Source organism: Zonotrichia leucophrys, chromosome 27 (assembly GCF_028769735.1).
Source record: "Zonotrichia leucophrys gambelii isolate GWCS_2022_RI chromosome 27, RI_Zleu_2.0, whole genome shotgun sequence".
In the NCBI taxonomy this organism is placed as follows: domain Eukaryota; kingdom Metazoa; phylum Chordata; class Aves; order Passeriformes; family Passerellidae; genus Zonotrichia; species Zonotrichia leucophrys.
The window spans coordinates 5953963-5972495 of NC_088196.1; the positions used below are offsets into that span (position 1 = coordinate 5953963).

General features: G+C 69.4%; 4 protein-coding genes across 5 annotated transcripts; 1 reads left to right on the forward strand and 3 right to left on the reverse strand.

Annotated features, from left to right (window-relative positions):
- Positions 1 to 736: 736 nt before the first annotated feature.
- MRPL10 (mitochondrial ribosomal protein L10) lies at positions 737 to 3969 on the reverse strand. Its single transcript, XM_064733517.1, has 5 exons — positions 3911 to 3969; positions 3249 to 3418; positions 2379 to 2543; positions 2152 to 2296; positions 737 to 1654 (listed from the first exon to the last, which is right to left on the reverse strand). The coding sequence occupies exons 1-5, from the start codon at positions 3948 to 3950 to the stop codon at positions 1416 to 1418; spliced, it is 759 nt and encodes a 252-aa protein (XP_064589587.1). The 5' UTR covers positions 3951 to 3969; the 3' UTR covers positions 737 to 1415.
- On the forward strand, positions 3433 to 7057 carry LRRC46 (leucine rich repeat containing 46). The gene is made up of 7 exons (XM_064733520.1): positions 3433 to 4124; positions 4419 to 4504; positions 4582 to 4645; positions 4724 to 4832; positions 5462 to 5709; positions 6080 to 6149; positions 6930 to 7057. The coding sequence occupies exons 2-5, from the start codon at positions 4474 to 4476 to the stop codon at positions 5537 to 5539; spliced, it is 282 nt and encodes a 93-aa protein (XP_064589590.1). The 5' UTR covers positions 3433 to 4124; positions 4419 to 4473; the 3' UTR covers positions 5540 to 5709; positions 6080 to 6149; positions 6930 to 7057.
- Positions 6623 to 11273, reverse strand: SCRN2 (secernin 2). Of its 2 annotated transcripts, none has more exons than XM_064733515.1 (9): positions 11234 to 11273; positions 10763 to 10939; positions 10230 to 10411; positions 9829 to 10028; positions 9522 to 9737; positions 8940 to 9105; positions 8688 to 8865; positions 7952 to 8119; positions 6623 to 7424 (listed from the first exon to the last, which is right to left on the reverse strand). In XM_064733515.1, the coding sequence occupies exons 2-8, from the start codon at positions 10931 to 10933 to the stop codon at positions 7961 to 7963; spliced, it is 1272 nt and encodes a 423-aa protein (XP_064589585.1). In that variant the 5' UTR covers positions 10934 to 10939; positions 11234 to 11273; the 3' UTR covers positions 6623 to 7424; positions 7952 to 7960. The 2 variants fall into 2 exon arrangements, with proteins under 2 accessions (XP_064589585.1, XP_064589584.1); XM_064733514.1 differs by having other exon boundaries at positions 10763 to 11043; positions 11234 to 11251.
- A 2765-nt stretch (positions 11274 to 14038) lies between these two features.
- SP6 (Sp6 transcription factor) lies at positions 14039 to 18533 on the reverse strand. Its single transcript, XM_064733516.1, has 2 exons — positions 18405 to 18533; positions 14039 to 15933 (listed from the first exon to the last, which is right to left on the reverse strand). The coding sequence occupies exon 2, from the start codon at positions 15910 to 15912 to the stop codon at positions 14803 to 14805; it is 1110 nt and encodes a 369-aa protein (XP_064589586.1). The 5' UTR covers positions 15913 to 15933; positions 18405 to 18533; the 3' UTR covers positions 14039 to 14802.

Genomic DNA, 18533 nt, shown 5'->3' on the forward strand with positions numbered 1-18533 from the left:
GCAGGAAGCGGAACACGGAGGGCGGTCCGGAGCCGCTCGGCTCTGCCCCCTGCTCCGTGGAGGACCGGAGCCGCCAGCGCCGGGAGCGGCCAGCGCCGGGACACCGGGAGCGGCCGGGACACCGGGAGCGCCCGCACGGAACCGGGGCAGCTCCGGACCCCAGCGAGAGCAGCCCCGCGGAAAGGGGCGGGGAGAGGCAGCGCCGCACGGGGGTCCCGGGGACCACCGACCCACGGGGTCCCGGGGATCACCGACACACGAGAATGCCGTGAATCACCGACCCGCGGGGGTCTCAGGATGGATGTCCGAGGGTCTCAGGATCATCATCCCGTGCGTGGCTTGGGGATCGCCAACCCACGGGGGTCTCAGGGATCACTGACCCACCGGCATCCCGGGAATCCTCAGCCCACGGGGGTCTCAGGATCATCATCATCCCGTGGGGGTCTCGGGGCTGGTTATCCCATGGAAATCCCGGGAATCAGCACCCCACGGGGATCCCGGGAGTCACTGACCCATGGGGGTCTCAGGATGGATATCTGAGGGTCTCAGGACCATCATCCCATGGGGATCCCGGCAATCACCGCCCCATGGGGGTGTCTGGGCCCACCCCCCAAGGTGGTCCCGGGGCATTCCCACCCCCAGCTCTGCTCCCCCGGACCCCCAGAGCAGCCCTGGCCTCTCCCCCCACCCTCGGGGGGCAGGACCACCCCCCAAAATCACAGACGAGGCCTCGGCATCTCCACACGGACACTTTAATGGGCAGGACAGGGAGCCGGGCTGGGGCGGTGTCACAGCACAGCCCCATCCCCAAGGCACCGGGCTGGGAGTGCCCAAATCCCCCTGCAGGGTCCATCCCGCTCCTCCTCCTCCTCCTCTGGCTGCTCCCAGAGACCCCCGACCACAGCTGGAACGACCACAGCTGGAACGACCACAGCTGCAACGACCACAGCTGGAACGCTGCTGGCACGATCCCAAGGGAGCACAGGGGAACGGCCACGACTCCCTGCGGGACTGGGGGGGCACAGGACCCTCAGTGCCAAACCCCCAGCCCCAATTCTCTGTGGAGCTGCAGAATCCCATGGGGATTGTGTCCCTGAGCCTCCAACCCCTCATCCGGGGGGCTCCCTGTTTCCCGTGGCCAGGGAAGGAGCCGGTTCCGGTTCCCGGTGTCACTGATTCCCGGTGCCCGGGCCCCGCAGGGAAGGAGCCGGTTCCGGTTCCCGTTCCCGGTGTCACTGATTCCCGGTGCCCGGGCCCCGCAGGGAAGGAGCCGGTTCCGGTTCCCGGTGTCACTGATTCCCGGTGCCCGCGCCCCGCAGGGAAGGAGCCGGTTCCGGTTCCGGTTCCCGGTGTCACTGATTCCCGGTGCCCGGGCCCCGCAGGGAAGGAGCCGGTTCCGGTTCCCGTTCCCGGTGTCACTGATTCCCGGTGCCCGGGGCAGGCTCCGCGGCCCCGCCCGCGCCCCGCAGGTGCCGCATGTGCTGCTCCAGGAGCGCCGCGAGGTGCGCGGGGCCGCGCTGGAGCAGGGAGCAGGTCTGCGAGGGCAGCACCGACAGCGCCGCCGCCGTCTGGCCCTGGCACACCTCCAGCGGCGGCAGCCGCGCCACGCTCTCCACGCCCTGCCGGCTCAGGATGGTGTCGTCGATGCAGGCGCCTGGAAAAGGGAGCTGGGCATGGAACTGCAGAGCCCCACGGGGAGGGACTGCTGGATCCTGCCCTGCCCTGTCTGCAAGGATGCAGCTCCGTCAGGGGCCTCATTCCCAGCCCTGGGCTCCCACTCCCATCCCCATTCCCCAACTCCCATTTCCATTCCCCTATTCCCAGCCCCGTGCCCCCACTCCCATCCCCATTCCCCCATTCCCAGCCCCATGCCCCCATTCCCAGCCCCGTGCCCCCATTCCCATTTCCATTCCCCATTCCCCCATTCCCAGCCCCGTGCCCCCATTCCCAGCCCCATGCCCCCATTCCCATTTCCATTCCCCCATTCCCAGCCCCGTGTCCCCATTCCCAGCCCCATGCCCCCATTCCCAGCCCCGTGCCCCCATTCCCATCCCCATTCCCCCATTGCCAGCCCTGGATGAGCCCCCCAAGCACCATTCCCAGCCCCATTCCCCCACTCCCAGCCCCGTGGGGAGCAGGGCAGGCTCTCACCCAGCAGGATGACCTGGGGCACCCCTTTGAGCACTCTCAGCATCTCCCTGGCCCGCGGCTCCGGGCTCACCAGCAGGATGTTCCTGCACACGAACAGCGGCAGCAAATTCCTGAGCTTGGACTGCGCCAGCACCGGCCGGGCGACCTGGGACAGAGCCTGGCGTGAGACCTGGGGCCACTGGGACACCCCCAGAGCCCCTGGGACACCCCCCGAGGCCCAGCCCCACCTCGTTGAGCACGAACTTGACGTGGATGTCGTGGCGGCGCAGGAAGTGCCGCAGCGTGGCCATGTCCTCGTCGGCCATGGCGTTGTACTGGCACACGGCCACCATGCGGCTGGCACGGAGCGTGGCCTCCAGCTGGGCACGCAGCACGCGGGCATAGCCGTCCTCCTGGGGACACACAGTGTGTGGGGACACCAAATGTGGCTGTGGGACAGGGCACAGCCCCGGTGTCACAGCACCCATGCACAGCCATCATCCTGGGTACACCGAATGTGGCAGATGGGGACAGGGGGACAGCGAGACCCCTGGTGTGATCCTGCACCTGGAGGGGCTGGGGGGAGATGGTCCCAAGGATTGTGAGGTGGTGCTGTGGGTTTTGGGGTGTTCCCATGGATCTCAAGGTTTTCTCATGGATCTCGAGGTGATCCCATGGATCTTGAGGTGATCCCATAGATCTTGAGGTGATCCCATAGATCTTGAGGTGATGCAAAGGATCTCGAGATGATCCCATGGATCTCAAGGTGCCCCCCCCAGATCTCAAGGTGTTGCCATGGATTTTGAGGTGTTGCTATGGATCTCGATGTGTTCCCATGGATTTCAAGGTGATCCCATGGATCTCTCGAGGTGTTCCCATAGATCTTGAGCTGCCCCCATGGATCTCGAGGTGATCCCATGGATCTCGAGGTGCCCCCCCAGCTCTCAAGATCCCACACATGGGATCTCACCTGTTTCCCAGCCCCCTATCCCACCCCATGGGGTCACACCCTTCCACCAGCTCCAGCAGGGCTGTGTCCCCCACCCATGCCCTCTCCCGGTGGAACCCCCCATGGAGCCGTGCCATCCCATGCCATGCCGTGCCGTGCCGTGCCGTACCTCCTGCTGTCGTGGCGCCGGCCGGGGCAGGCAGCGGGGCGGCAGTGCGGGCCGCGGGGCCAGGTACTCGGTCAGGGCCAGCAGCTTCTGCCGCTGGAAGTGCATGGCCTTCCAGTGCCGCGTCACCGCCTTGGAGCCGTGCCGCAGCAGCTGCAGGGCGGGCAGCCAGCCTGCGGGACAGCATTCAGCATCGGTACGGGCACTGATACCGGTACCGATACCGGCACCGGGCAGCCAGCCTGCGGGACAGGGCTCCGCACGGGTACCGGCACCGGGCTGCCCAGGGCTGCGGGGCAGCGCTCAGCACTGGTACCGGCACTGATACCGGGCTGCCCAGGGCTGCCTCAGACCCAGCCCCAGTCCAGGCCCCGGTTCCTGATCGTGCCCCGGACCCGCTCACGTTCCCGGTCTCCTTCCCATTTCAAGCCCCTGTCCCACTCCCGTTCCCATCCCAAACCTCCATCCCAGTCCTGTCCCACTCCCATTCCTGTCACTGTCCCGTTCTCCCTCCCATTCCTATTCTTGTCCCTTCCCAACCCCACGCCCGTTCCCATTCCTGTCCTGCTCCAATTCCCACTCCCGTTTCCATTCCCGTTCCAGGCCCCTGTCCCGTCCCATGCCCAGGCCCCTGTCCCAGCCCCGTTCCCGTTCCCGTCTCTCACCCCGCCGCCATCGCGTCCCGCCACTACTGAGCGCCGCCATCTTGGTCGCGCCGGCGCAAGGGCCTATCGGAAGGTGGAGGATCGTCACTTCCAGCGCGCCTGTCTCCATAGCAACGGCGTGACGCGGCCTGGGCGCGGCCTGGTTGCTCGGATCGGGGGCACTGAACCCCCCAAAGTGAGGGACACTGAGCCCCAAACCCGGGAACCGCTCCCGGTGAGCCCCCTGGCCCTTCCGGGGGTCTCTGAGCCCCAAACCCGCGGTACCCGGTCCTGCTGAGCAGCAGTGGCTCCATCTCAGGGGTCTCTAAGAGCCCCCATCCAGCGGGGCCTGGTCCCAGTGACCCCCCAGCCCCATGCCGGGGGTCTCTGAGATCCCCATACCGGGGCTCTCGGTCTCACTGATGCCTGCAGTGCCAGTGCCATAATCCCCCTGGGTACAGAGCCCCTCTGCCCCCCGTGGGGTCCCACCATCCCCAACCCACAGGATTGTCACCCTCTGTTCCCTCAGAGCCTGCTCCTCCATCACCCCTGAGAGGGGACAAGGACCCCCAGGCCACCGCGCCATGGCTGAGCAAGGGGACGCCCTTTGTGGGGGTGAGTGAGGCACTGGGGGGCTCCTCCCTGCAGGAGGGGCTGCCCCTGCCCTGGACCCCCACTCTGAATCCCCGCAGCCCCCGAGGAGCCGCAGCCCCCAGGAGTGACCCTCAGTGACAGCCTCATCTCCACCCGCACACGGTGAGGACCCCCAGAGCCCCCCGGGTGGGCAGAGAGGGGGCTCAGGGCACCCCAAAACCCCCCCTGTGTCCCCCACAGCTCCACGGGGCCGCTGCCCACCGGCACCCTCCGCTTGGACCGGGAGAACATCTCCTGCATCGGGAAAACCCGCGGGCAGGAAGGGATCCACAGCCTCTACCTGCAGCAGGTACGGAGCTGGGGGGCACGGACAGCCCAGTTCTGATCCCACAGACACCCCAGGCCTGATACTGGGGGCACAGAGACCCCAATTCTGATACTGGGGGCACAGAGACCCCAATTCTGATCCCACAGACACCCCAGGCCTCATACTGGGGGCACAGAGACCCCAATTCTGATACTGGGGGCACAGAGACCCCAGTTCTGATCCCACAGACACCCCAGTTCTGCTCCCGTTTTCCCTCCCCAATCTCCAGAAGGGAACAGTTTCCCTCCACCCTTGAGGGTTTTGTCCCAGTGTCCCCCCAGTCCCACCATGGAGGTCTCGGAGCCTCCCCCCATTCCACCCCCCCTGGGATTCCAGTGTTCCCAAACCCACATGAGGATAACTCAGGTCAGGGCCCTGAATTCTGGGATCTTTGCATGTCCCCCCCTACACCAGAATCTCCTGTGTTGCCCCCAGGATTGGTTGGAGCAATCCCAGAGTGTTCCCAAAATGTGAATTTTCAGTCAGCAAGCAAAACAAACAAAACCCCAAAAAAACAAAACAAAACTCAAAAAAAAACTCCCAAAGAAACCACCACCCCATGTTGGCTTTTTTTTTTTTTGGTGGGTTTTTTCCTCTATTTTATTTTCCAGAACCAAATTGAGAAGCTGGAGAACCTGGAGTGCTTCCCCAACCTGAGGTACATCAGGAGGGCTGGGGCAGGGCTGTGACACCCCCTGCCCCTCCTGGGGGGCTTTGACACCCCCTGCCCACCCTCCTGAGCCCCGCAGGTTCCTGTGCCTGGCTGGCAACCGCATCCAGAGGGTGCAGAACCTGCAGGGGCTGCTCCAGCTCAGCCTCCTGGACCTGTCCCACAACCTGATCCAGGTGCTGCACACAGGTGGGAGCAGGGACCCCTCGGGGGGGCTGCACTCCCACTCCCGCCCTCCTGCCTCAGTTTCCCTGGCTTTGGGGGTTGCCTCAGCAGCAAGGGGAGCTGGGGTTTGGAGCAGAATTTGGCCCCAGCTCAGCCCTGCTTCCCTCTTTCTGTCCGGGAGAGGACTGCAATCCCCACTGCCCGCTCCTGCCCTGCCTCAGTGTCTCAGCAGAGACGGTGGGGCAGAATTTTGGCCCAGTCGGGTTGTCCGGGCTTTTCAGACAAGCTGGGTGGAAGGATTGGCCAAGCTGGGGCTTTTGGGCCAAGCAGGGATGGTGGATTGGGGCAGGATTCCCAGCTCAGCCCCTGTGCTTTCCCTGCTCTCTCCTGGCAGAGGAGCTGCCCCGCAGCCTGCGCATCCTGGACCTGGCAGGGAACCAGTGCACCCAGCAGGAGGGATACAGGTGGGGCACGAGGGGAAAACAGCCCCCCAAAACCTGGGAGAGTCTGGGGGTGACCTGATTGTGGCCTTTCAGTACCTGCTAGAGGGCTGGGAAAGGGATTCTGGACAAAAGGGGAATGGATTCACATTGCCAGAGGGGATCTGGGGAAGGAATCCCTGGGTGGGATGGGATTCCCAGGGGAGCTGTTGGTGCCCCAGGGTCCCTGGCAGTGTCCCAGGACGGTTTGGAAAGTGGGATGTGTCACTGGGTGGAACTGGAGGGGATTTAAGGTCCCTTCCCTCCCAAACCACTCCATGAAATGTCAAACACAGCGTGGCCCTCCAAACCCCAGGGACTGAATCCCTGCTCAAAGCCCAGGGATTGAATCCCTGCTCTCCAAACCCCAGGGATGTGAATCCCTGCTCAAACCCCAGGGACTGAATCCCTGCTCTCCAAACCCCACGGATTTGAATCCCTGCTCAAACCCAGGATCTGAATCCTGTCTCAAAGCCCAGGGATTGAATCCCTGCTCTCCAAACCCCACGGATCTGACTCTCTCCTCTCCAAACCCCAGGGACTGAATCCCTGCTCAAAGCCCAGGGACTGAATCCCTGCTCTCCAAACCCCAGGGATGTGAATCCCTGCTCAAACCCCAAGGATTTGACTCTCTCCTCTGCAAACCCCAGGGATTTGAATCTCTCCTCTCCCCGCTCAGGCTCTGGGGGGCTGAGGGAGGACGGGACCCCCACTCCCAATCCCACAGCTGCAGGAAATTCGGTTTTTCCTCCCGTTTCCCCACAGGGACGGGGTGCTGGCAGCGCTGCCCCAGCTCCTGCAGCTGGACTCCCAGCCCGTGCGGGCAAGCACGGCCGAGGAGGAGGGAGGAGGAGGAGGCTCCTGCAGCAGCGAGGATGAGGAGGATGAGGATGAGGAGGAGCTGCTGGCGGCGCTCAGGGCTCCCTTCACGGTGGACAGAGGTGCCCGGGGGGGTCAGGACACGCGGCACGGTGCCAGGGGCTGGCAGTGCCAGCTCTCCTGGAGCTGCCGTCCCTCGGGGCAGGTTTCCTGGGGGATCTGCGCCGGGAGCTGGCGGCGCGGGCGCGGCTGCGGCGGGCCCTGAGCCTGGAGGAGCACCGGGCGCGCCTGGAGGAGCTGCAGGAGCTGCTGGGCCCGGGGCACCCGGGGCAGGGCGGCGCGGCCCCGCCGGGTCCCCAGCGCTGTCCCCAGGGCCACCCCGGGGCTCCGCTGTCACCGGTGCGGGCACCCAGCGGCTCCAGCCAGCCCCCGGGCCAGGCTCTGCAGAGAGAGAGCCGTGCCGGAGGAGCGGGAAATGGGCTGCAGGTACCCCAAACACCCCGCAGCAGCCAGGAATAAAGAGTTTATTCCCACCCCAGTCCAGCCTGGTGCCACCTTGAGGGGCTGGGAATGGGGAAAGCTCACACAGTGGGGTGGGCAGGACCCCCAATCCCATCCCATATCCCTGTTCTTCCCTTTGCACCCCAGTCCAGCCTGGTGCCACCCTGAGGGGCTGGGAATGGGGAAAGCACACACAGTGGGGTGGGCAGGACCCCCAGTCCCATCCCATATCCCATATCCCACACCCCATATCCCATATCCCACACCCCATATCCCATACCCATATCCCATATCCCATACCCCACATCCCAATCCTTCCCCTCACACCCCATTCCAGCCTGAGCTCACTGCTCCAGGGCCAACGGGGGGCTGGGACTCACCCAGGGAGCCAGCAAGAGTCAGGGCTTGGGAATGATTTGGGATTCCCTGTCCATGACAAACACCATGGGGCACCCGGGCCCACCCACCTGTGGGGTTCAGGTGTAGAACTTCATCTCGGCCTCCACGCAGTCCAAGAAGAGGTCGGCCAGCTCCTGGGGGCTGGGGCTGACGGTGCCCTGCAGCAGCTCCCGCATGCCCTGCAGGCCCTGCTGCTCCAGCTCCTGCAGCGTGCCCAGGAGCCGCTGGCCCCGCTCCTGCAGGGATCAGGGACGGGTCAGGGGGTCCGGAATGGGATCAGAGAGATCAGAGCTTGATCCCATGCAGGGTGGGGTCAGAGAGATCAGGGAGTCTGGTCCAATCCGGAGTGGGATCAGGGAGCTCAGAGCTTGATCCCATTGCAGGGAGGGGTCAGAGAGATCAGAGCTTGATTCCACTGCAAGGTGGGGAAGGGTCTGCAAGATCTATGGGATCTATGGGATCTGTGGGGTCTGAAGGGTCTGTCAGGTCTCTGAGCTCTGTGAGGCCTGTGGGATCTGCAGGGTCTGTAGGGTCTGTAGGATCCGTGGGGTCTTTGGGATCTGTGAGGTCTGGGGGATCTATGGGCTCTGTGGGATCTATGGGCTCTGTGGGGTCTGTGGGGTCTGTGGGGTCTATGGGATCTATGGGCTCTGTGGGCTCTGTGGGCTCTGTGGGGTCTGTGAGGTCTGGGGGGTCTGTGGGGTCTGTGGGGTCTGTGGGCTCTGTGGGATCTATGGGCTCTGTGGGCTCCCTGGGCTCTGTGGGCTCCCTGGGATCAGCAGGCTCTGCGGGGAGTGCCGGTACCGGGTCGCGCTCCATGAGCTCCAGCGCCGCCTGGTGCCGCCGGTACAGCTCGTGCCGCCGATCCACGGAGCTGCGGAAGCGCGGGATCTGCCGGGCGGGATCCTGCGGGAAGCTCGGGGAGCGCACCTGCGGCGCCGCCCGGACGCCGGCCACGAACACGAAGGGCTTGAACACGGACCTGGGGAGGGCCGGGGGTCACAGGGCAGCTCCGGGGCAGCGCCGCGTCCCGGGCCCGCCGCGGGCTCTGCTCACCGGGACGGGTCCGGCGTGCCCGTGAGGAAGTGCACGCAGGGCAGCGCGGGGTCGCGGGGCAGCACGGACACCATGCTGCCCGCCGTGCGGAACCCCGCGCTGTCCACGCAGATCCCGCCGGCCTTGTCCCGCAGGATGGACATCAGCGTCTCCTCCGTGATGTGACCTGCGGGGACAGGGACACCTCAGCACTGCCAGCCCGGCCCTGGGCAGCGGGGACACACTGGGGCGAGGTGTGGGGTGGCATTGGGGATGCACTGGGGTGAGCTGTGGGTGGCTGTCCCCATGCCCTGTCCCCATCCCCGTCCCCACCTGAGTGCTGCCACAAGAGCTCCATGCCAGCCCTTTGGGAGCGATGGATCAGTGTCCCCATCCCTTTCCCTGTCCTTTCCCCATCCCTGTCCTCATCCCCATTCCTGTTCCCATTCTTCTCGTCCCCATCCCTGTCCAATCCCCCTTCCTGTCTCTATCATGTTCCTTTCCCTCTCCTTGTCCTGTCCCCATCTCCATCCCCATCTCTGTCCCCATGCTGTCCCCACCCCATCCCCACGCTGTCCCCACGCCATCCCCACCTGTCCCCACCTGCGTGCCGCTGCAGCAGCTCCGTGCCCGCTCTCAGCCGAGCCCTGGCAGCCTCCATGCGCGGGGGCTCCTTCTCCAGGGAGAAGGCCCGGGCGAAGCTGAACTCGCCGTGCCCGCTCCACCAGCCCTGGCTGCGCGCCCGCTCCCGCAGCCCCGGGTGCTCCGCCGTGATCTCGCTGCCGATGCTCAGCTGGTTGGAGATGTTGCGGCTGCCCTCTGTGCCAGGGGGGCCTGGGGGTCACTCGGGGGGCTGTGAGACCCCCCCCGGTGCCCATGGTGCCCCCCAATACCCCCGGTGCCCGCTCACCGCGGATCCGCTGCGCTGCCCAGTAGCGCCCGGCGGTCTCCAGCAGCCAGGCCTCGTTGCGGTCGGCCAGCAGGAAGGTGTTGTGGTACACGAAGGGCTCCGGCTGCTCCTTGCAGCTCCCGCCCTGCCCGTGGCGCTCCAGCAGCGCCGTCATCACCTCCAGCGCCTCCCGGGCCGAGCTGCCCCGCTCCAGACCCAGCCTGTGCCAGCAGGGCCGTCAGACAGAGCCGGGGCTGGGCACGGGGCTGTTCTCATCATCCTCAGCATCCTCATCATCCTCACCATGGGGACATGGGGACACGGGGCTGTCCTCACCATCCTCACCATCCTCACTGCCCAACACTCACCATCATCACCATTCTCACTGTTCTCACCCTCCTCCCCTTGCTCCCCCTGCTCACCTGACCAGGTCCATGCCCAGCAGCGCCTCGGCCTCGCCCAGCGGCTCGCGGGTCCACACGCCCTCGTTGCCCACGCAGACCCCGCAGTCGTTGGCGCCCATCTCAGCCCCCCAGAGCCAGGCGGGGCGGCTCAGCACCACGGCGTGGGTGCGCTCTGCCTGCTCGATCTGCACGTACGTGCACTGCGGGGACACGCGGGGACACGGGTGACACCGGTGACACCAGCACCCTCAGTGCTCTCAGCCACCCTGGCACACAGGGGTGACACCTGGCATGCTCAGTGCCCTGTCCCCGCAGCCACCCTGGCACACAGGGGTGACATGGACATGGAGGTGGCATCTGGCACACTGAGTGCCCTGTCCCCGCAGCCACCCTGGCACACAGGGGTGACATGGATATGGAGGTGACACCTGGCACACTGAGTGCCCTGTCCCCGCAGCCACCCTGGCCCTGCACACTGTGGTGACACACTCGGGTGAGCTGGCACCGGACGCCCTGACCCCGCAGCCCCTTTGGCCCCAGCACGGTCTCACCTGGACCTTGTCCCCAGGCCGGTGGGTGGCGGCGGGGACATAGACGATCTCCTGCACCTCGTCCCGGGGCCGGTCGGCGTTCTTGGCGAAGATGACGGCGGGGAACGCCGTGTGCGGGGGCATGGCCACGAAGCAGTCGCAGGACGAGGGCACCGGGCCGTGCTCCGCCATCCTAAACTGGGTCAGGGCGGGCACCGAGGGCGATGTCAGCCCCCTGTCCCCGCTGTGTCCCCAGGGTCGCTCTGGGGCGGGCATGGAGGGGCTGCCGTGGTCCCTGAAACCTGGGGGACATCAGGGACCCCATGGCGGGGTGACCTGGGGGCACCCCCGCCCCGGGACCCCGCAGCTCCGCACCGACCGCAGCCCCGGGAACCGGGACCCCCCAGCACCGACCGCGGACGGGACCCCCTCCCTCCCTCCCTCCCAGCGCCGGTAACCGGGACCCCACGGGGCCCTCCCGTCCCCACGGACCTGCCGCTGCTTCCGCGCCTCCTCCGCCGCTGCCCGGGCCCGCCCCGGCCCGCCCTGTCCAGCCCCGGCCCGCCCTGTCCAGCCCCGGCCGTGCGACGGCGGCGCCCGGTGGCCGGAGGCCGCACGGCGGCGGCAGCGGCGGGGACCGGCACCGGCACCGGGACTGGCACCGGGACCGGCACCGGCACCAGGATGGCACCGGCACCGGGACCCGCGTGGGTCGGCGTGGGAATTTCCCAAAAGAACCCGGGGTCGGGGATCCCAATTTTCCTCCCCTGGGGCAGGGACGGTGTGCTGGGGGTTCCCGTGGGTCAGAGCCCCCCGTGGGCATCACCCCCGTGGGCATCACCCCGCCCAGCCCGTGTCACCCCCACACCCCGCAGCTCCCGGGGTCCCCCCGTGCTGGGAAGCCTTGGAGAGCCGAGGCCAGACTGGGGGACCCCTGAGCCCCTGGGTGGGGATGGTTTGGGGTCGGGATCCCACACCCCTGAGCCCCTTAGAATGAATGATTTGGGGTCGAGATTATGGACCCCTGGGTCCCTTGGTGGGGATGGTTTGGGGTCGGGATTCCAGACCTCCGAGCTCTTTGAAATAAATTATTTGGGGTCAGGATACCGGACCCTCAGGTCCTTGGCAGGGCTGATTTGGGGTCGGGGTGCTGGACCCGTGGGTCCCTTGGTGGGGACAATTTGGGGTCGGGGTTTCAGACCCCTGGGTCCCTCGGCAGGGCTGATTTGGGGTCGGGGTCTCGGACCCCCGCGTCCTTGGGCAGGGATGGAGCCGGAGAGCCGGAGCGTGGAAAACACGCGGCGTTTATTGCAGTACAAAACCCAAACCCCGCAGCCCCGCAGCCTCTTCACAGCACAAACGCTCCCCTGGCCGGGCCGGGGGCTCCATCCCCCGGGGCCGCCCCCAGCCCGGGGCCGCCCCCAGCCCGGGCCCGCCGGTGCCTCCCTGCCCCGGGGGCGGGCGGGGGACGCGGCGGTTCGGGGCGCGGGGCCGGGATCCCCACGCCGCAGCAGGCTGGACTGGTTTCCCGGCCGCCGTCCCTCCCCACCCGGTTTTACAGCCTTCATTGCCCCATCGCGGCAGGCAGAGCCCCGGGGCTGCGGGGGCTGAGCAAACCTGGGGGGCTGAGCGAACCTGGGGGGGCTGAGCGAACCTGGGGGGCTGAGCAAACCTGGGGGGGCTGAGCGCACCTGGGGGGCTGAGCAAACCTGGGGGGCTGAGCGAACCTGGGGGGGCTGAGCGCACCTGGGGGGGCTGAGCGCACCTAGGAGGGGCCTGAGCAAACCTGGGCCCCCCTCGCAGCCCCCCGGGCTGGATCAGCTCGCTGAGGCCGAACCCCGAGCCCCGGCGTGGCCCTGGGACCCCCCAGCCCGGCCGTGGGGTGCAGCCCCCCACAATCTCGAGCCCCCCCAGGTGCTCCAGAGCCGCTAAGGTGCCCTTGGTGCCGCTCTGAGGGACATTGGGAGGGTCCTGAGCCCCCCCGGGTCCCTTTGGGAGGTGAGATCCCACCTGGGGGACCCCGAGGGGGAATTTTGTGCTGGAAAAGGCAAATTCCGGAGTCGGGGACGTCCTTGGAGAGCTGGGACAGCCCGGGTCACCCGGGGGGGACAGCGGCGGCCGGGCTGGGGCTGGGGGCGCGTCCGGAGACCCCTCCCCAGCGAGACTTCACCTCGTGCTGGGGGTCCCAGCCCCGGGGCACGGGGGGGCTGCGCCAGCCCCTCATTGCCCCTGGGGACGGGGACAGCCATGGGGACAGCCATGGGGACAGCCGTGGGGACCCTCGGAGGGGCCCGAGCCCTCCCCATCCGCACAGCCCACGGCCACAGCTCCGGCCGGGGACATCCACTCTGCCCGAGCGGCAAAGCCTGGCTTCACCTTAATAAAATAATAATAATTAATAATTAATAATATTAATAATAATTAATAATTAATAATAATAATAATAAAACACTCAAAACCGAAGGCCTCGGGGCGCCCTCTGGGCACGGACCCCACTCGACTTCACCTCTACCCCTTCCCCCCCCGACCTCGGGGTGCTCCGAGCCCGGGCAGCCCCCCCAGAACCGCAGGAGGGGCCGGACCGGGGCTCGGCGCCCCCCAGATCCCCCCCTCCCCACATTCCCAACTGGTTCCCACTGCTGTTGGCCGGGGGGCAGCGCCGGGGGGACCCCCGGGTGCCCTGAGCAGCCAGCGAACCCCAATCCCCCCCAAAACCCCTCCCCAGGCCCCGCTTCAGCTTCTCCTTCTGTGTCCGAGGGCTTCTGCCAAAACCGGGGTGTAAGACCCCAAAAGATCCAAAAACCGAGAATCACGGACCCCCAGCCAGGGGTGAGGGACAGGTACGGGGCGCCCGCGGACAGGGGCGACCCCAGGGCAGGAAACTACGGGGTCCCTGGTGGGGGGAGGCCGGGGGTCCCCGGGAGGGAGGGGGCAGCTCGGGGGTCCCCGGGGGGACGGGCAGCATGCAGGGGCCAGGCAGAATTCCCTGGAATTGCGGGGTCCCGGGGGGGACGGCTACGGGGCCACGGGGACAGGCAGCATGCACGGAGGGACACGGGGTCCCGAGGGGACCGGGGGGACACGGGGATGGCTGCGGACCCCAGGGGGACACGGGGGGCGCGGGCAGCCGGCCCGGGCGGGGGTGCCCGCCCGCAGGGAGGGGCGGGGGTCGCGGGCGGGCAGCGCGGCCGTGCCAGGCCGGAGGAATGCGGCCGCCCCGGCTCTCCCGGGCCCGCGGCCGCCCCGGTGCTTCCCGCCCGGGGCCGCGCTGGCTGGGTGGGTGTGGGAACGCTGCAGGTGCGCGCTGGGGCCGCCGCCCGCCGCGGCCCCCGCAGCCCCCCGAGCTCCCCACGGCCGCGTTCCCGCAGCAATTCTTGCTTTGTTTCCCTTTTTCCCCATTTTAGCCGCGATTCGGGCCGAAAATGGGTTTCGCACCCTCGAGCCGCACAAGCAAAGCGGGGCTCCGAGGGTGGGGGACCCCCGCCGGCTCAGCCGCCCCAGCCGGGGCAGGGGGATGTCCCGAGCCCCCCGTGTCGCTCGTGGGCGACGGGAGAGCGGGGCCGGCCCGGCTGGGGCCGAGCCCGGGGAGCCGCAGCTCGGAGGGGAGCGTGGGGAGGGCCCGGGGGGCTGCGGCCGCGCCCCCCGAGCGGAGGCTCCCGGGCTCCTCCTCTGCTCTGCTCTCTCCCTTTCTCCTTCTCCTTCCTCCCCTTTGGGCTGGACGTGCCCGGGCAGCTCCCGCTCCTTCGGCGCCCATTGATGTTCCTCCCAAACAGCCCCGCCGCCTGCCAGCAGCCTCCCGAAAGAAAGATTTGGGAAGCCGGGGGAGGATGAGTGCGGGGGGAGGAGGGAGGGAGGGAGGGAGGGAGCAGCGGGGCGGGAGAGCGGCAGCGGGACAAGTGAAACCGCCGCGGGGCAGCTCCGGCTGCGGCGCTCCCCACGCCGGGGCCGTCCCGGGGCTCGGCGGCACAAGGAGCCAGCCCTGCGCCCGTCCCCGCCCCGGCCCCTCCGGAGAGCGGCCCCGAGGGCTCCCGAGGGCTCCCCCGGCCCCGGGGCTCAGCGGCTCAGTTTGTGGGGGCGGCCGGGCCCCCCTCGGGCTCCCTCTTGCCTCCCTTGGCGGCCGCCGCGTCCCCGGCGCCTTTGCCCTCGGGCTCGGGCCCGTCCTTGCCGCCGTCGTGCGTCTTCATGTGCTTGCCCAGGTGGTCGCTGCGCATGAAGACGCGGCCGCAGACGGGGCAGGAGAATTTCTTGGCGCCCGTGTGGGTCTGGAGGTGCCGCTGCAGCTCGTCGGAGCGGGTGAAGCGCTTGCCGCAGAAGAGCCAGTTGCACACGAAGGGCCGGTCGCCGCTGTGCCAGCGCAGGTGCGCCTTCAGGTGCGAGGTCTTGGCGTAGGCCTTGCCGCAGCCCGGGATGTGGCAGTTGTGCAGGTGCTTGCGCTTGGCGCCCTCGGGGCACGGGCCGCCCCTCTCGGCCTCCTGGCAGTTGGGGCAGCGGCACGCCGCCTGCCCCCCGCCCCGGGGCACGGCCCGCCGGGCCCCCTTGGGCCGCGCCCCGGCCTCGCCCTCCGCGCCGCGCGGCTCCGGGGGCCCCTCGAGCGCCTTGGCGGCCTCGGCGGGCAGCAGGTGCTGCGCGGGCGGGGGCAGCAGGTGCGCGGGGGGCGCGCAGAGCTGGTGCTCGGCCCCGCCGTAGCCGCCGAGCGCCGCGGGCAGCCCGGGCGGCGCGGGCACGGCCAGCCCCGCGCCCTGCCCCGGCGGCAGCTCCATCCAGCTGGCCCCGGCGTGCAGCTCCCACCAGTTGACGCCGCCGCCCTCCTCGCCGGGGGCTCCGGGGTGCGGGGGCCGAAACCAGGGCTCGTAGGGGTGCGCCATGTCCGGGGCGGCCGGCAGCAGCTTGGCGTAGGCTGCGGGCGCGGCGGGGCCCTCGGGGGGCAGCTCTAACCTCGGCGGGCCATGGGGCTCGTAGGCGGCGGCGGCGGCGGCGGCGAACGCGGCGTCCTCGGGCCCCGGCAGCGGCAGCTCGGGCGGCGGCAGCGGCGAGGCGAAGTCGGGGGCGCCCGGGGCGGCGGGGCCGTGCGGCTGGAAGGGCTGCAGCGGCTGCAGGTCCAGGTGCGTCGGGGAGGCGCGGGGCGCGTCCGAGGGCTGCGATCCCAGGGAGCCGCAGACCGCCGTCAGCATCGCGGGGCGGCGCGCACGGACCTGCGGGGCCGAGCGGGGCCCGGGGAGGGGAGAGGAGCTGTCAGAGGAGGGGGGGGCGCAGCTCCGCGCCCCCCGGCCCCGCCCGCACCGGCACCGCGGCTTGGGAGTCGCTGAGCCCCCAGCGAGGGGTTGTGCCGCTCTGCGACACCGCTGTGACACCGGGATGGTGGCACCGGCTGGGGGGGGGCACCCTCACACCGTCCCCGCCCCTGTGCCAGCCCCCGGTGCCGCTCGGTCACGTCTGCAGCCCGAGGGGTCGGTGCCTGACTCCAAACTGCGGGGGAACCTCCAACAGTGCTGGATCACCTCCCCAGCTGTGTCCCCAACACGGCCCGGGTCCCCGAGGGGCCAAGGTGGCACCCCCAGACCCCCGGGGGACACCGCGCCCCAGGCCAGCCTGTCTGCGCCGCATCCCGGCCGGGCTGGGGAAGCCTCGCCCCCCTCGCTCCCGCCCCACGGCCGGGCCCAGCCGGGAGCCCTCGGGCCCTTCTGGGGGGGCTGCACCCCCGGGCTGGCTGGCAGCGGGCTGAGGCAGCGCAGCCCCGGGCCCAGCCCCCGGCAAAGCTTTGAAGCCGGGTCGGGCCGGCTCCCCCCGCACCCCGGGGCACCCCCGGGCACCCCCGGACCCCCGGGCGGCCGCAGCCTCCAGCAGGGCGGCCGTGACTCAGCGGGAGCCGCGCAAACCCCACGGGGCTGGGGACGGGCCCCACCCCGGTGTCGAAATCCACCTGCCGCCACCGGCTCCCGCCCCCCGGTTCCCAGCGGCGGCGCCGGGACCCCCCCGGCCCCGAACACCCCGGCCCTGAACCCCCTCCCGCCGCTCTCGCCACCTTCCCCCTGCCCCGGCCACCGCCATGGCCCGCGGGGGACAGGGACAGACCCCTGGGGACAGGGACAGACCCTGAGGGACAGGCACAGAGCCTTGGGGACAGGGACAGACCCCTGGGAACAGGGACAGACCCCTGGTGACAGGGACAGACCTGGGACAGGACAGACCCCTGGGACAGGGAACAGGGACACCCGAGGACAGGACAGCTCTGGGACAGGGACAGACCCCTGGTGACAGGGACAGACCCTCAGGGACACGCTTGGGGGGTGCTGGAAGATTTGGGCTGGGGGATCCCCCAGCAGACCCCCGGCGCCCCCCGATGCCCACGCTGGGATTCCGGGGTCCCCACAGTGCTGGAGACCCCTCAGCCGCGTGGGGACCCCGTTTTCCCCCGCCAGCGTCACCCGGGCAGGCAGGGGGACCCCAAAGATCGGGGTGGGAGTTTGGGGGGGGTCCCAAAATCCCCTTGAGGGGCCCATCTGTACCTGGGCTACCGACACAGGTGGGGTTCAGGAGGATGAGCCCCCCGGGGGCAGCTCAGCAGATTTTGGGGTTCCGCTGCCCCGGGGGGGCTCAGCTGTGCCCTCCCCAGCCCTGGGGACACGAGTGGGCTCGGGAGGGGCTGGCAGGGCCGGGTCCATCGCCCCCACCCGCACCGCTGCTCGGGGGTCCTGAGCCCCCAGACCCTGCTCCCAATTGGGGTCACACACACAAAGTGCCTCAGTGCCAGCCCCTCACGGGCCTCTGGGACCCCCAGATCTGGGGATATCCCCCACGGGAGGGGAGGGACCCTCCGGGCCCGCTCCCACCCCATGGGATCCAGCACGGGGCTCTCCTGGGACACCCCGATCCCAGCGATGCCCCCGGCTCGGGGTCCCACCGACCCCACCGTGACCGGCGGCACCATCTCCCACCCCGGCCCCAAACCGGGCAAGGGCCGGGACCGGGCTGGGGGAGCGCCGGGAGAACCCCCCCGCTCGGGCCGCGCACGGAGCCTCCCAGGACAATTTTCCGTCCGGGAACGATGACAAAAATCCCCAGGGGCCCGCAGCGTCCTCCCTCCCTCGCTGGCGGGGCTCAGCGACGCGCTGGCCATTTCACCGCAGGGAAACTGAGGCAGCGGCGGCTGAAGCGTCCCGTGAGTCACGGCCCGGGCTGGGCACGGGCGGCGCGGCCCCGTCTCCAGCTCGGCCGGTGCCTCGCCCCGCGGCGGGGCCGGCCGGGCGCCGCTGCCCCCAGCACCGGGAGCCCCGACGGGGGGAACGGGGGCGGCGGCGGGGCGGGCTCGGGGATGCCGCGGCTTTGGGGGCGATGCCCGGGGGACGCTGTGGGGCGCGGTGGGTTCGGGATCATCCCCCCGAGCCGCGGCAGAGCCCCCGGGGGGTTTTCGGGAAGGGAACGGCGCCGCTCCGGTGGCGGCGCGGGCGGGGGGCTCCAGCCTGGGCAGCGCCCGCGGGACTCGGGAACACCGGAGGGGTCTCGGAGGCACCGGAGAGCCGCGTGCCGAGGGGCGGGGGTCGCGCTGGGCATTGGAGCGAGGGGACGGAACGCGGGGCTCGGTGGGCAGCGGGGACCCGCCGGGACCGGAGCGCTCGGGGCAGCCCCGTGCCCGGGACCGTCCGGGGGCACCGGGGGTACGTACGGCTCTAGCGGCGGCGGCGAGGGCCCGGCGGCTCCGTCCTCATGGGCGCGGGCGCTGCTTCCCGAGGGGAGCCGAGGGACCCGCGCGGCTCCGCAGGGACCGGGCACCCACTGGGCCGGGCGAGCAGGA